Source organism: Bombus terrestris, chromosome 9 (genome assembly GCF_910591885.1).
Source record: "Bombus terrestris chromosome 9, iyBomTerr1.2, whole genome shotgun sequence".
Classification (NCBI taxonomy): domain Eukaryota; kingdom Metazoa; phylum Arthropoda; class Insecta; order Hymenoptera; family Apidae; genus Bombus; species Bombus terrestris.
Genome location: NC_063277.1, coordinates 13,404,713 through 13,422,428, shown reverse-complemented (window position 1 = coordinate 13,422,428; position 17,716 = coordinate 13,404,713). Strand labels below are relative to the sequence as shown.

At 39.9% G+C, this 17,716-nt stretch overlaps 1 protein-coding gene across 11 annotated transcripts in view; it reads left to right on the top strand.

The window, feature by feature from the left end:
• Window positions 1-17,716, top strand: part of LOC100648327 (5-hydroxytryptamine receptor 2A) — a 38,583-nt gene that overhangs the window by 4,339 nt on the left and 16,528 nt on the right. For 9 of the 11 annotated variants that reach the window (XM_048408437.1, XM_003397759.4, XM_020864392.2 and 6 more), the window contains 2 exons: window positions 6,681-7,614; window positions 7,745-8,036. In XM_048408437.1, coding sequence (XP_048264394.1) covers window positions 7,255-7,614; window positions 7,745-8,036 — 652 coding nt within the window. In that variant the 5' untranslated portion in view covers window positions 6,681-7,254. Of the gene's footprint in view, window positions 1-6,557; window positions 7,615-7,744; window positions 8,037-17,716 lie in introns of all 11 variants that reach the window. The other 2 variants (XM_048408439.1, XM_048408445.1) reach the window with 2 other exon arrangements.

Genomic DNA, 17,716 nt, shown 5'->3' with positions numbered 1-17,716 from the left:
GAAATTTATTCTTCGAATTACATATAAAATGTAGGCTCCAGCACCGTTACAATATTTCCCATCGTTTCGCTATATTCTGTTTGTTTCAGTTTTCCAACAATTCTAACAAATGCGTGTACCGTGTTTAGTTGTCAGATTGGTGCTAGTTAAAAAGGATAAATACCCGATAAATGAATAGGAAGAGATAGGAGGCAGGAACAGAATAATCCATCGTGACACGAAACGCTGTCATTGGCCTTAGTAACCTGCTCTGATGTGTATCATATCTCGTTATCGAGTCGTATTATTTTCCATGTAGTCCCGTTAACAAATTACATCCGTATCTCGTTCCCATCGGTCGATGTCCAATCAGCTAAATTCAAGCTTTGCCCCCTACATACAGCACTGACACAGAACGGCCGATGCACTTTGCTCGTGATAGCGCGTCTATTCGCAAGCCTGCATTTTTCTAGATCTACCACGATTCATCTCGTTTTCAATCACTTTGCGATCCTTTTCTTCTCTCGTGTAGAGTTATGAAAATCTTCGCTAAATATTTCCCTTTTAACAGCCAGTATTTTCGAGAAACGAATAAAGCACAGCTGAGAATTTTCCTACGGTATAATACAATTTAATCTACAATCGCGATCGATCTTTAAGAAATATTGCATGATTTTTATAAATCTTCGAGCTATTATAAAGACATGTTGGGATCCTTGTTGCCATTAATCATGATTTTATCTTCAATTTTAAACAGTGTTCATTCTGTTCGAACGAACGTCTGTTACTTATTTCACCATTGTTTCCAAATGTTACATTTCCTAACGTTATTTCTCCTCTCGTCACGATCTTATAGAATTAATCAAAATTTTAACCGGTGGAGATGATCGTACGAGCAAGTTTCAGGCACTCGTCTGCGCGACGTCTGACACTAAAGTAATAACATCGGGAATTCTCACAATTGGATACAGGGAATCGTAACGTGTACTATCTCGAGTTTATCGCGCCGAACGAATTGACCAATGTTTTTGCAAAATTGGGAATCTTGTTTACGTCTATATTCATCGCCGCGATAATTACAAAGGTAATTAAACATGATGCACGAGATGCTGCGCGAGAAACGTTTACGAGGCGGGCAACTTGAAACGCGTTTCATAATTAGAAATTTCCAAGATGAGACGTTTAAGAACGCTTCATGGATCCTAGTCGGGAAAGCTCAAAGCGTATCGCCGGGAAATTGCAATCGTTGAACTAGTCCGTTAAAGTTGGCGAATCCTTTTTCTAGGGGTATTAGCGTTTAACTCTGCTTACTGATCGTACGAGAAACTTATTAAGAAATTTTTAAACATACGATAACATAGAAAATAAGAAATATTCCTTAGAGAGACGACGTCTCTAGTTGACTATCCGTGAGGCTTTGAGCGTATAAATTTTTTAGGATTTTCTACCTTTGGACATGCTTTTCCTACATGCTGGAACAATTTGTCGTCGTAGCAGACCGTAATTCTCGCGACGTTTGTCTCGAACTATATATGCAAGTGAAAAATGGTGTGAATGTAGAGAGAATAACTAAAGGAAAGGGAACACAATGCATCCTTTTGCTATCAGTAAGGCGAACGACGATGCTCGTTCAATTGAAATCGTTCCTCCGCTGTGATTCTTCTGGCTTTGAACGGAATCAGCGACAAAATGCTGTTTCATTTGGCAAACTATTTTAGGATTTTCAACATGTTTCTTCGTATCTCTATCGAGAAAGCTGAATCTTCTCGTTTCTATAATTCTTATACGTATTTGCCGTATTTGCTTTCCTTTTCGTATTATATTTTGTATTATATATCTAGTATATTTGTGAGTGTATTATTACATTCTCAGGTAATTGCATTATATCTTCAAATGTCTATTTAGAATTATCTTTCTGCTTTTGATTGCTCTAAAACGTTACAGCACTTGCCTCGCTATTATTTTTCTTTCTTCACATTTGATTTTATTGTATACCAATGGCAACAATATTTCACCAAATTTTCCAACTCAACGCTGTACACCGTTTAATTGATTTCACTGGCTGGGCACGGCGTCGAACGAGGTTCCCGCTGACCATTCCGTTAACGTACAAATTAATGACAACGCGTCGATATGCCTCAGCGATTTATCGGTGCTCGATATTAACACGTGGCAGATAGACTCTAATGCAGAGATTTTGCCAACAGCGAATTCGTCGATTTCATTAGCGCGACGCGGTGTTTTTACGCCCCATATGCCTGACGATTTCACGCGTCTGTATATTTTAACGAGAATTGATAACCCAGCTAATGTTCTAACCGCACGGAAATTTCAGAAACTCGCGTGTTTGCGCCATTGCGGAACAACTATAGTTCGTCGATGCATTGTTCGTGCCTGTTCCTCGTTCCTCGAGAGTAATCCTAGATTCAAATGCATTCGTCGGTTTAGAATGGAATATGTGTTTAAATGTTCTTTAGAGAGGATGAAATTGTGTGGCAGGATTATTGGAAAAAATGACAAATTTTCGTAGCTGAATATATCGATGAACGGAATTTTCATCGATACGGTTACTTTGATATTTCTACTTTAGTCTGGTTATGGTTTTCAACATCGACCGTGCTGTTCACAATTAGAAACGCAACTTAAGCGTGAAACAGATAGGTTCGGATTCCCAGCTGATTTCCACAGAATCTGATCGCATTAATTGCTGGAGGACGCAACAGATACTAATTTGCGGAACGAAATGAACAGGTAATACAGTGAATGGAGGCTGAATAGAGGATTTTGCGGAAGGAGAGGGAAAAATTGCTGCCTTTAATAATTCTGGGAACTCATTTAATTGAATTAATACTATGTTAATAGATGCTTTTCATTCGGCGATTCTTATCGTATTAAATATACGAAAATTAAAGAGTATCATAACGAAATAAATATAACGAATATTATTATATTGAAAATGAAAAAAAATAACGACCCTTTGACCGATAAATGTCGAAATATATGTTTTTCCTCAGGCTGAAGGATAAAAGATTTCAATCTCGATATAATCAATCTCCAATTTGCCTACTATTCAGAAAACTTTACATTCGAAACAAAGCACTTCTAATTAGACGCCTTGATTAACAGTAACTGAAAATGCCAACTCGAACAAGATCAAAGAAATAAAAAGGCGGTTGCCTCCCACTCCTGTTGTTTGCACCGCTAAGGGGAAGATCAAAGAATGTTTTATTTGCCTAGAAAAGAAAGCCAAAGAGTCCATAATCAGTCAAATATTTTTCGTAAGTTCTCGAAGAGATAATTAGAAGTGACGATAAGAATACATCTTGTTGCCTGATATTATTTTCATGTCTTTTTAATTAGCATTTATATATATATATATATTCCATTTTATCATCTTGTATTCTCAAATTTCTTAATTATTGCCACTGAAATTAGCAGTGTTCATTAAAAGAGACCTTCTGATCACGAACAGACAACTTTTGTTGTTCCGAATGATGTGTACGAGACAATGGCTCGTGTTAAATTCGGGGATAAAGCTTTGTCAATCACTCGGATGAAGGAACAAAGGAGCGTTTCATAAAGGTTCCCATGGCGAAGCATCAATAAGGGTAGGATTACGCCGATGTGTAATTTATGCTTGTGTCTTTCCTTGGAGACAGCTAAAAGGAACTATCGCCCTCGATAAAAAGACGCTTTTATATGAAATAAGAACGAAGAAATAGAAAGCTGAGACGAAATCTTCGTCGAGATTACACGATATTGCACGATCAATCTTTAACGAGGAGATTTCGACGAATAGATTTTCGGAGAATTTGGGGATCTAATCAAGGCATTCGTTGCTATCGTGCCGTGTCATTAATAGGAAAACGGTGATTTTAAGTTTCAGGAATACCGAGGAAAGCGGAAGAGGAACGAAACAGCTTCTTCGATACAGAATTTCAAGAGATCCTTGGCTTAAAGCTTACGTTTCGTACTTTGATTAGTTTTTCCAATTTTTTATATCTTCGTTTTGTATCCGTAAAATTAATCGATTGCTCGGACAATAGAAAAATTGTAGCGGCCAATAGCATACAAAAATGAGGAAAAAACTTTCCGCGAAACGAGAAAACTTTGTAGGAAATCGTTGATTCAATCAAGACGACCACTATCTTGCTAAGATACTGTGCGAAATGAACCGCGAGCTCGCGAAGCCAGTCTTCTCCACAAACAAAGCAACTTTCCGTCGTTACCAAGACATTTTCTCAAGTACCAAGTTGAAATATCGCGACTGATATTTGAGAAATGAGCCGTCGTCAAAGAGGCATGACTCTTGATATTTAGAGCATCCGTTCTCAATGGAGCACGAGTGAAACGCGAAAAGAAATGATCCGTACAGAATATGATCTACGAGCTTCTATGATTCACACTTTGATTAACGAGATGTATTTCTGGAAAAAATATTTCATGAGAGGTGTAATGTCTGGCCGGAGACGTTGATGGTTACGTGTTAGATGTAAAAACGATTCGAATTTATATAATTAGAGTTACGCAAACGAAACCGAATGTCATATCTTCGTATCACCAGTGAATTCGTAGATGGAAGAGGCTGAAGTAAAAGATAAATCGTTTGGTAATTTATGATGTTAAAACACGTGACGTTAAATATGTCTTTTCAAGATTAATGCGAGTTGAGAATTTTTCAAAATCCTCGCCCTCCAAGCTCGATCTTAAACATTATTTCTTCGCAATAAACGCATTAAAATCGGGTAAAATTTGCTCCAACACACTCGCACTGAATTTCGCACAAGCTTAAAACCTTGCACGATACTCCTGCTTTATAATCTCAAATCATATTTGGATACATATTTTCGTAAATTCTTTTCTCAGAATTCAACTGCGGTTCTAATAAAAATTCCTCGCATCATTTTCAATTATCTGTTCCTCCGTAAAGCGTTACGGTTTTCAGGAAGGGGCTATTTATGGCAGAGGCAGGGGTTGCACTTCATCATGTTCCACATCTATCGTTATTAAACTTCATACATGGGATGTTTTAAAACTATGACAAGATATTTCAAAGAACAAGAGAAGGTCGTATTAGTCGACTTTCCACGGTAGTTATGCTATCGTACTAAATGCTTTCAGCATAAAACGCAAATTAGAAGAAGGTTTAAACATATTCTGTTTTTTACTGATACATAGTCGTTGATTGGAATTCTGTATTTCTGCCTCTCGTAGGATTGTACCTTGACTTATTGACATTAACTTGTTTCAGGAAACGAGCAAGAAATGCATTGTGTGAGAAGTTCGAGTCGTTTCTCGAGCGTGGATTGCTCGCGAGCGATTATTACAACCCTTAAGCGAATATTACAACTTATGTTAATTAGAAACTGTTTACACGTCATAACTAAGAGGCTAAATTCGTCGCTAATAATTCCGAAGTTCGCGAAGAAGACACGGCTTTAGTTGAAATGTAGAAAATTAAACTCCGTGTTTACCCGTATAGATTGTGCATATATCATTTTCCAGTATCAAATATTGAAGCTCAGTACGCAATATTGTGTAATTCAACTTCGAAACTTTTCTCATTTAAAAAAGAAATTATTTATGCATTGTCATACTTTCGTTCGTTTTAAAATCGAAGAAAGAACGGCCGGATCCGTTTCTTTCGAAGAAAGTTGACTCGCTGAATTACACAGATACGAGGATCGATGCAGTGTCGATGAAGATAAACGCACAAAGAAAAAAAAAACAATATCTTCTTGGTACATCCAGCAAGGGTTTAACGAAATCCATAAATGGGGCGGCGTATTGTCGCGTATCACCAACCCTCCGCGAGCATGATTTATAGAGCGGATTTAGCCAAGATACATATCGACACCCATGTCACCTTAAGCTCGCCTTATTTCTGATCGATGCAATATTATTATATCCGCTTCGATCTTCGCCACGTTGCTCCCTGAATAAAAATTTGTCGTCTACATAACACACACACACACACACAAAAAAAAAGTACTTCGTGACCGTGCATTTTTCTAGTATCCTTTCGCGTTTGTTTCTATTCTACGTTTCCATCGGTTTCCGAAGCTATCGGTTTGTATGTCGTAATCTCCGATAAATATTCTACTTGTACCATCGAGAATGACTTGGACATCTCGACGAAATCCGTGAAAAAATGATCGATCGATTACACGTCACCTTTTGTCGTCTGCTATTCCTGCTTGAGACAATATTCTCTTCTTGCCACGATCACTAATTTAGCGATCGTTCCTTATGGCTCAACTAACGCATTCCTGCAATATTTTTATTCGAATCTGGTAGATAGAAACTTTGAAAAGAGTCGATAGAATTGCCAGGAACGCTTGAAATGCCACGTGCCCTCGAACGAGGTGGGAAAACAATCGAAGGGCCTTGGAAATAAAAAACCGAGGACTATTCAATTTAAAAACATTCCCACTATCCGAAGCGACAAAGGTTGGCTTCTCGGTCCCAACGGATCAATGTCGGAAACAACCATTTCGATTTTGCCGTTGAAGCAACCCCGATCCAATTTTTCTTCTTCGCTGAATATATCTTTTTTCTTCTCTTCTTCATTTTTACAGATTCGGCTGGGGTTCACGGGGAAAGCGAGTTGTTGGACACGCGATCGAGCATCAGCTAATAATGCCGTGAACAATAAATCGATTCCTCCTGGGAGAGCTTGAAACTGTCATCATTTGTTCTAGGTAGAGAAGACGAAGGAGCAGGTCAAATAAAACCTAAAGCACGATCCCTGAACTCCAAAGTAGCGCAACGGGTCGTAAAGCGAGATCTGAAGAATCCATAAACTGACTGAGCTACGAAAATCGCCCTCCCGATAGCGCCGCTCTGCCGACGCCGCTGCCCCCGAATAAACGTCCACCACCGTCGTGATCGCGTCTCCCCTTCGTGTTTCCTAGTCCTAATTCGATTCGCAAGCAACGCCAAGGACGGCCGCCTTTTCCGAAACGTGTCACGCTAACCTTCGCCAATTTTCATGTACACGTAACACGCGTATAGTATAGGCGCAGTAAAATTCTGGCTCAGTTTTATCTCGTCTCGCAACCGTTCGAAGTGCTGGTGAACGGCGAACCGTGATTTGAAAGAGTAATTATGCGGAATAGAAGACAAAACGGAGAATCGCGAGTGAAGAGAATCGCGAGGCGTTGCTCGTTCGTGGACAAAGTGCCCTAGTTCAATGATGATTCGGTGTCTGTGAGACGTGATCTGTCGTTTGTCAAAGAACAGGTCGATGACGTTAGTACATGACGTACATGACGAATGTACACTGATCAACGAGATAACCCTCTGTTGATAAAATTTGCCGACGACATGGAGGGAAACCTGACAAGCTCCTGGGCGAGCAACTTAACTGCGATGCTGTACCAGCTGCCTTGTAACGATAGCTTCCTTGGATGCTTCGAGGAGTGTATGGTTGGCTCATCAGAATTCGATCATATGTGCACTGTGGAAAAGGAAACCTTCGCGTCATCGATGACACTGTTCTGTAAGCCCTGCGATTACTCCAACTGCGATGTGAACGTGTCGTTGGTTCTCAACGGCTTGGAAAACATCGAGGGTGTCTTTTTGTCCAGGTTACCGAAATTCAGAGACTGCAATGAGACGAATTTCGATGATCAGGTGAAAATTCAAGACGAGATTTAAATTTAGCTTGACTATAAAACTGCCGGCGAAAGAGTCCCGTTACTCGAAAAATTTCTCGCCGCTGAATTTTCCAATAACTCTTCTCTTTCTTTTGTTACGTTCACAGATTTTGGAATGCACGCCGGTGGAGAATGTAACGACAGACAACCTGACGATCTCTTGTTCGTACAGAACAAAATTAAGTTCGACGACGAGGGGCCGCCGTTTCGACTGGGGCTTTCTCTTCGTTGCAGTATTCATCGTGGCAGGTGGCTTGGGGAACATATTGGTCTGCCTGGCTGTGGGACTCGACAGAAGACTGCACAATGTCACCAATTACTTCCTTTTGTCTCTCGCCGTGGCCGATTTACTCGTTAGCCTGTTCGTAATGCCCTTAGGCGCGATCCCGGGATTCTTGGGTAAGTTTTTACACGAAATATCATAGCGCTGGGAATTTCTATTGTCTCGGTAGAATCTCGTTCAGAAATATTCGCGGAAATTCGAAATAACAGTGCTTATTTTCATAGCAACGAATGTCCGAACAACTATTTCTAAGTAGCGTGACTTTAGCAACGGGATTACAGTATTTCCTTGCATTACATAAATACTGGACAATAAAAATTTTGCTTTGGAAACGAAGAAGTGTATCTTGCAGTTCGAGATATAGTCAAACGAATATCCCTCGTGGTTTTATTTTAAACGCTCTGAGTCTCGAGATCGTACACGATTGTACCATTTCCCATTTTCCCTCGCTAATCGAATTCGAACAGTGGAAAGCATTATCGGTGGTTTGGAACAGTGCCAACTTGCTGAAAACAAAGGAAATGCGATCAGTCGATTAAATCCAACTAATTAGAGCTCTGGCGAAGTTCTACGGCGGCCAGACTAGTTGATCCATTAGCAGGAAAATTTCTTATCATTTTTCCCTTATCCGAGTAGAATCTATTTTGCAATTTCGTATTGCAATGGGTAAAACTATTCGTTCGTAGAAAGGTACTTCTTCCGTATCCTAAAACGCTAACTTAACGAACAGTGAGAAGTCTGAAACAGAGAGTATTCAAGGAATTCCTAGCGCGTGTCCATCGATCGAAGCTCCCTTAGAGATTTAACGAATTGTCTTCCGATCGAATCGTTTCGAACCTTTCCTTAATCGTTTCGAGGATTCGTGAGAAAATCGGACAAATTACGAGTAGGGGAAGCACGGTTGAAACAAAGCATCGGGAAGTATACTTTCACTGCAATTTCGTCAACGAGCTTGAACAACTCTGATCGCCTTTCTTACGATCCTTTTCTTTTCGTTTACCCTTCGAATCGCGATACACTTTCGGAGCTTTTGATCCCTTTTACCGCTATTCGCAGAACGTTTCGTGTCGTTCACAGCCACAGTGAAAGTGATCGGTGATTGTGAAACAACGAGATAAAAACAACGGAAACGTCGAAAAAGCTGGAGAACACAGCGAAAGTTGAATAGTCGCGTTGCATAGACGTGAGAACGCAAACAAGTGGAACAAACTCGCTGAATATCGTTCTTAACGAAGCACGCAGGATCTATGGTACGTTTTAACGGGTTTTCCAGGCTATTCAAAAGTTCTTCGGGTTACGAGAAAGCGTGAAAGTTGCAGCGAGAATAAAAGATTACGAAGCGATGAAAACCGATAACTCGAGTCGCCGACGGGGAAATTGAGGGCGAAGCTCAACGAAGAAATTCAACGCGTCTGTGAACTTTCGGCATTTTCGTCGAAAGAAATCGCTCAACCGTGTGCGTGTCAAGTACATATCTGCTCTAGAAATTTAGAAATTTATTTTCGATAATCACGTAGTCGTCGAGAAACTATGCGCTCGATTTTCCCGGGATTTTTTCGTACGAGGGAGAACGCCTGTATTCGACAGCGTTCTAATTCGAATCTTCAAACTGCTGACGAATGATTCTCGCTGAAGTTAACACCGTGAACGAAGAAGATGAAGGGAAAAATTTGATTTTCTAAATCTCCAAGTCCTTTTGCGATCCGACAAATGCAAACGATTCCACTCTCTGATTCGTACAATTCTACCTTGCATTGAAGCTTCGTCGGCAGTGAAAATCATCCCTTTTAACGAACGAAATCTGATAAAATCGAACAAAGCGCACAGGTTTAAGGAAGATTAGCGTATCATAGTCAGAGAATCTTCCGTTTCTACGTCTTGAGATTTAAAGAAAAGCTTTTCCAGTCGAACGGTGACACAGCGCCGAAATTTATTCTCGCGGCAACTTATTCTCCGTAGCTTGAGGAAACAGCGAATATAGTCGACTGTGAAAATTCACTCACCGTTACGGAAGCGGAAAACGGACTGGTACAACTCGCGTTACAGTACGTCGCTTGCTCGCTCGGGATTCTGCCTCTCTCAGATTACATTTGCAACACGATCCACGGCCTGAATCGCGTGCTCTACGATGATAGAGACTCACAGAAACGAGAGACGATACGCGGAAGAAAGGATATGTAGAGACGAATATGCGGCACGGTTCGCACGCCACGGATCGCACCAGGTGATCAAGGTTGACGGAAAATGCCAGCTTTTCAGACTAAAACAACCATCCACGCCAACCTATTCCATTTCTCTTTCCGAACCAAACAGTTTCTATAAAGTTTCACGGTGCTAGCAATTGTAAAACGGTTCTCAGAAGATACGTATCTTCGAAACATTTCAAGCAGTCCACGAGAAAATCTATCGAGGGAACGCAATTCGAGAAATTTACTTGGAGGAGTAGCGGGATATCGCGTCAGATATACGTTTCCCGGAGGTATTTGTACTCATGAGAAACGATGAAAACTTCGGTAACCGTTGCACGATAAACGTCAAAATGAATACATAGATGTGCGAGACTCGCTGTGTCGCGAAATATATCGTTTCGTTGTTTCGGTAGGCTTATTGGGAAAAAGAACGAGTCTAATTTTTTACCCATATGTTGAGGAAATTCCGAGTAAAAAATATTCGGTACATGCGGCAGCTTAATATTTCTTTCTTTGTTAACAAGTCGGATATGCCAACAAGATAGTTATAACCATGGTCTTGAGCATCTATTACCATCCATTATCGTTTACCATCTGGTGAACGTGTTGATGACCCATAAAGTTTTCCAGTTCGCCGGTATAAAACGGTATTGTGGAATTGCTCTGTAAACAGCGTAATGGCCAAACCGAGAATAAATGTTGCTTGAAAATTTGGATCACGTGCTTCGGTTCACTACAGTGCCGTATAAATCGCAATTAAGCACACACCTCGATCACACGATCGCCGAAATGCCACACATATATACACGATGGACGTTTTTCTTTGCTGGTAGTTGGAAAAACAAGATTAAATGTAGCGTACACGAAACGTACGCGATTTTTGATCATTTTCATCCGAAGCAAAATACGAAACATTTTCTGAGCGAAATTCAACGTTCCTGTACCTTGAAAATTAAAGCACGAGCTACTCTCTCGTTTATTCTATTAAATATAACACAGATGTCATAGGGTCCGAGCAAACAGCGAGACACTCGATGCTCGCAAGTTCAAACACAGGTATCGTGCCAGTGAAATCCCGGAAAATTTGTTTTCTCCAATTTTCTTTGTACTTGTTCTCTATTTGACCAAGACGATTTCGATCTCGGTCTTGATCCTTATCGAGGCACACGCGAATGCTCGGCCCGTGGCGGAAAACAGCGCGCTATCGGCAACACGGACGTATTCCCGCGCGGTATTTATCGTTTCCGCAGCATTTCGAGGAAGTTCGTGGGAACTTGATAAATGGACTTGTCAAAAAAAGGGGTAACCATGGTGAAAATGACCACCGTGGCGGCCACAATTGAGATATATTTCGTTTTTACAGGTAGACAGCTGGCCGATTCTTCGCCGTATCATTTTTTGCGCTTGTTATAAATGGAAATAAAATTCGCAACGATTAGCCAGCGAAGGTAAAATTGCCTCGAACCGTTCGATCATTCAGATTCATCTATTTGGATCTGATCCAACAAAATAGGCAATTCTCATTAAAAATATTTCTATCGTATTCCCATATTTTATTTGAACAGTTATTTTATTACAACAATTTTCTGCAATTCCAAGAGTAAAGTATATTTTCGCGCGTCAAACATTTCTGAAATCTTTTCACGCCAAGTTATTTTCATCGATTTGAATTTCGAAAGTTCCCATGCTCTACGAGTTAGTTCGTAAACAGTGGCTGGCACAAGTTTCAATCATTTTAAGTCCTTTCAGAAAAGTCCCAGTTTTTGCTATTTATAGTACTATATCCACGAGCTTACGTCCAACTAACAAACACATCCAACGCGAAAAATCACGCATTCACGGGACGAAGTTGCCAAGTCCGTGGATTTGAAGCAATATGCGGTAGCGTGGCCATCGAGAACAGATTTACAGAACGTCCATAGTTAGAGCCCGACTGGTGATTCGTAGGAATTCTGAAACAGAGAAACGTCCAGGCTGACGCTGATTAAACCTGTCCACGGGTTGTGATTCAATGAAATCCTCGAAACGAGCCGTCAGTCGATGTTGGATCGCCCCGTTAAACGTGAGCGTAACTCCCCTTAGCGACTAAATGAAACGGGAAGAAAAGATCCGGACATTTTCAGAGATCCCAAAAGTCTTGCTACCTTTACGATTACCCGTTGTCCTTTAACCTTGATCCAACGCTAAACTTATTTCTATATAAGATAAATATAATTTATCGATCTACAAAAAGAACTTACTCGATCCCGAAATTTCTTCTGCTGGATCTGTCGATACGAAATTAATTTTAATTTTAAAATAAACACACGCTTGCGAATTCATAAATTGTGATATCTTCCACGAATATACATTTCACGCGCCGATAAATCTTGTTTCGCAAACTGAATGTTCTACGAATGGGCAGTAGGTACGCGCGCCTATATTTCCACGACTACGGCAGCTTCTCTTCTTTCACATTATTTCGGCTGAGAAAATGATGTTCGACCGCAGTGCTTTCTATTGCCGGTAATTCGCAGCTACAACCCTGCTACATTATTTGCCGCGCATATTACGCGGCACGCTGCAAAAAGCTATTTCAATTTTTCCCGGCCGCCGAATAGGCGAGCCTTAAATGCGCGCTTTATCACATATACACGTATCCACTACGTTTATCCACATGTCGCTGGGTAATATGATTTTTCTCGAATAAAACCGGGTTAGGAAATTTCGCCTCTGGGTTCTAATTACAGGGGAAAAAAGCAGGGCAAAAAGTTAAGAGGTTGTATACGCTGGGTAACGCAGCGTGATTTCTGAGTTTGTTGATTAATTAATCCCGATGTGGCTGCACGAATATTAGTCCCTTTTAAGCACCCTATACTCATTCTAGTAACGTCAGATTATGCGGCCTCGAATACTCGGGCTATACTCGGACTGCGGCGGCATTCCATTAAATATAATATTTAATTCTTTCTAGTATCGCCTCTGATCTTTGTCGTTTTTGCCTTTAACGTCACTTTGCCGTCGACTACGACTCTCTTGAATTTTGTTAAATACAACAGATACCAATTATTTCTAGGGTGCATTATCGCTAAAGCGACATTGTATTATACGATGAATTCTTCTGGTTAGCAACGTTTTGACTTTTCGAACGATTTTTGGAACGATGACTGAAAGAGAGTCGAATCGTCTCTATCTTGCAGAAATTGTGCTCAAACGCGGTGATCGTACGAGCAACGTTCCTATGCGATGCAATTTGAGTCACAGCGTATTAGCATGAAATTTCACGATGGACGAACGTCACTTGGTCTCGCTGAACATATTCGATGCTAGGTTGTCATCATCTAGATTTGATGTTCGATGCTTGACCGTAATTAGAACTCTCTGATCAATTTAACTGGATACCAGCATCAACATGGTAAAGAATTCTCGCGTTGTTGAAAACTCTCATTGAACATCGAGAGAAATATATTTTATCGCAATTTAAACGATATTATCTCGATGATCTATTTCCAGTAATGGTACAATGTAATACATCGAAATGACAAAATGGCATTACCAACTGTTCCTCTGCAGCGCGACAAACTCATCCGCTAGTTGCAACCGCGTTAAAATTCACGAAACTGTGTGAGGTTTGGGAATGTGTTTGGTCGAATGTGTACATGTAGACTTTGTTCCGAACGTTTAGATAGGTTCGTCGTATGATTAAATGACCCAGTTTGAAAAAAGTTCGGTCGGTGCATTTCCTATGTATTGTTTCTGACCTGAAACTGTCTCTGCCGACGATATTATTTAGTTCGCTAGTTCTTCGCGAAGTGAATTCCATTTCAAAACCTTACATGTTCCTTTTCGTTTTTTTGCGTCAATGTTAATAGATACAAAGCTCGTTTCTCTGAGATCACACGCATACCAACATCGATAAAGAAGCCTACTCTATTTTAAACTTACAACAACGACAGCCACTGTAATCGTTTTGTAAATTAATTCGACTATCGATTCTACTTTATAAATTCTCCAGAATTATCTCATTCGAGAACGAAGCACTGCAAACAGAGCTGTTAGCACAGGGTGCGGCTTTTAAGAAATTAAATAAACACTTCGTGTAACCACGGAAAACATCTTTGTTGAACTTTCAAATAAAGACGCGCAGCATCTGGCATCCATCCGGTTGAACGTTGTATCGTGACCATGAAACACTGCGGAACAGGTGTACAGGATGATTCGATTGATTCGATGCTCGCGCATCCATGCATACACACATGTCACATATAATTATATGTCTGAGCACATTACAGATACGTAAGTACAAGGCGAGCAGCAATGTGCTGATTGAGTTTAACCACTCGAAATTTCGCACGAAAATTAAATAGAGATAGTTGAATACTTTAACGATTAAAATTGTTTCAATAATTTTAATCATTTGGAATGTTTTTCAAGGGATTCAATCCTATTGGTTTTAGACGTTATATCTTTTTGAAGTAAATTCTAATTAAAATTCTAATATAGAGTTATTTGACTAATTTATTCGGAAACTTTTTCTCAATTAATATATCTAACAGCCCCTCCCCCTTTTAGTCGCGGTTGGATTTAGCCACACGAGCTCTCCATTTAGGAGATAATACGAGGACTGTGTAATGCGACAGTAATTACTGTATCACGCACAGTAGACTATTGTTGTGTCCGCTATAATGAGATCGTCGAGTTTACCACGGTTAAACCATGAAACAATGATTTAACATGCGAGTCGTTCGTCAAAGTTGCTGGCTAGGCTTTTTAATAAATAAACAATTATCAGTTGTATACGAAACGTTTCATGAAAATTTGAGAAATAATACAAAAGAACAGGGAATGGAATAATGTTCGCGTTTGAAGAGGATACATGCACGATGAAACCCCCTGAGTTTCACTATAGTTGGATCTATTAAGAACGGGGACAATTTGCCATCATCTGGGGAGGCTGAAAAGGGTCTATGAAGATAAAAAGGGGAGCTGAAAGCTGCTGGGATATTTGGAGATTCGATACGAAATAGGCCTCGTCGAAGTCTCTGTTCCCCCTCTTTTTCAACTCGCTTCGATTATATCGACTATTTTGTACCAAGGACTTAGGTCCTGATCGTGTTTCACTGTTTGTCATTTTGCTTAGTGGATCACAGACTTCTAAATTCGAACGATTTGGAGAATACACTAATCGCTAACACTATAATCGTGTTAACTACTAGACCGAATTCTTCGTCATTTTATTACGTTATCAGAGGGTTGATATTCTTATAATTCGTAATACCATGAAAAAGAGAAACACTGATTTCATTTACTGAACGAGATCGCATGCCATTCCGAACAAACTTCTTTTCGAATTTCGAAAAATGGTGCTTATCAGAATGATTGTTACCTTTTTCCTTGAATATATTAACGTTGCTTTCTTGGGAAACTTCCAAGAATTTTAAATTAATTTCTTTCTTCGCGCAACTCTTTATCATAGCATTAATCATGGAGATGGTGACAGAAAGATATAGCATCGGAAGAAAATCACTGGTATGAAATCAAATAGACGAATCTCGAATCTAGTGATCAACTTTTCAGGGGGATCGTGGAACAGACACGCGCTGATTTTACCCATTTACGATCCGTCCTTCTATAACCCAGCCAAAGAAAAGACGAGCTTCAATCCCGCGAAAAGAAACGCAGGAAAGCTGCGGGGCAAATCGATTTTGTTTGCTCGATAGGAGAAGGAACTAGTTCCGGTGGGATTCTCGATATGTCGAAATGGGAAATGGTGATTCTGTCGAAATCTAACGCCGCAAAATATCTGTGAAACATCGAGCCGAGCAAAGATACTGATTAACTTTTTTATACCTCGACGTTATAAATCGAAAAAATGACAAAAATACGAAATATTCTTATTGTTAGTTTCATGTCAATTCCAGTCGCCAACAGGACTTCTTACGCCACGTGATACTTTTTACTACATTTACCACATCTCGCTCTTTATCGTAGTAATGGAGCTGCAGTAAGGAAAACAATACTATTGCAAAGCGATCGATGATTTTTGTCTGTGTCTGTTGTAGCACTCTGATTTCATTCGCAAGAATTGTCCGTTGCATCATTCATTCGTTTTAGAAGCGTCTCTCGTAGCATGCCTTGTGCTCTGTACGCTCTTAAGTGGAACGAGTCAGCGCATAGTCAGACGCGACAAAGAAGAATCTAACCGAACCGTGACAACGACTCTCTGAATTCACACAAGAAAAAAAGGAAAAGAAATACATATATTCTTATCGATAGACAATAAATTATATACGATAGGTGATAAATTCTAAGGTACGAAATGTATCATTTGCAAGAACAATAGATGTCTACAACACTGGACTCCAATTTCCAACGATTTTTGAAGATCGTAGGAAATCTCTTTCGCGCGATTTATATCTTTACGTTCAAAATGCTATCACATCCTCTCGTGGTATCTCCACTTTCTAGAAAATTTGATCGATGTTGAAAATATCAATTTTATAACAATTTTGATTTCGTATGAACAGCAATTGTCAGACGTAGCAGGAATTGGGCGAGACACATAGATACACGAGTGGAATTGAACGAAAGAAATTTCCAATAAAACCGCAAGTTGTTGAAAGCTTCGGCTACCGTTTCGCACGGATGCTGAAACGATTTCACGGGTTCAGTGTCCACAATGACCAAATTTTAGTCAAAGATTTACGGAATCACTAAAAGCACCAGAAATCTAATTCAATCCGCTTTCAATTTTCCCAATAATGGTGTCCTCCCAATCCGCTTTTTACTTACTACGAATTATTTGTCCAGCCTTGCGGCGATCGAATTTTCGTTTCTATAGAGGCGAAATCTATAAATGAAAACTTCGACAGCCTCGAACACTCCTTTACGAACTTTCAATGAAACCAATTAGACGGCAATCAGAGTTTCCCGATTGCTCTTCTGCTGCTTTATTTCCTTGTTCGTTTTGTTTGTTTTATTATTCAGAGTCCACTCGTTAATGACTCGTTTGCATAAACGAAAATTACCAGGCGAAAATTCGTCGAAATATCCTTCTCCTCGATTACACCTTTTAAATTTATTTGTTTTCCAGGGATTCTATTCTGTCCGCTTGCCTGACAGCTTTTTTGGATACCCAATCGTATTTTGCAAGGTAAACCAAGCTATTTACGAGCGATACCATTAGCTTATTCTCATTTATCTTAACATATCGACGATAAAGTAGATAAGTACTGGCACGGCGATGAAATGCAAAAACAACGCTTTATCATCAAATATCTCTCGTGAAACGGGTTCACAAATATCCTTTATTCCCTATATACGGAGGTTAATAATAACGATAACTACATATCTCATCTCTGTTTTTATACTTTTTTTCTATACCCGTGATTTTTCTCCCAGAATCACAGAAAGCGCCACTAAAATGGTGGTACGATATTAAGCAACTCAAACTTCTTAGTAAATGATCTTTTAATTTAATCAGTTGCTGATAAAAAGGGAAGTTCCACTCAAAACCGAAATTCCGCAATTTAGGAAAATAAATAAATAGCCACGAGCGTAGGATCGCTGGCTCGTTAGAAAATTCGAGTTCAACGATCGTGCACGAACTTTCCCTATTTTGCTTCGAA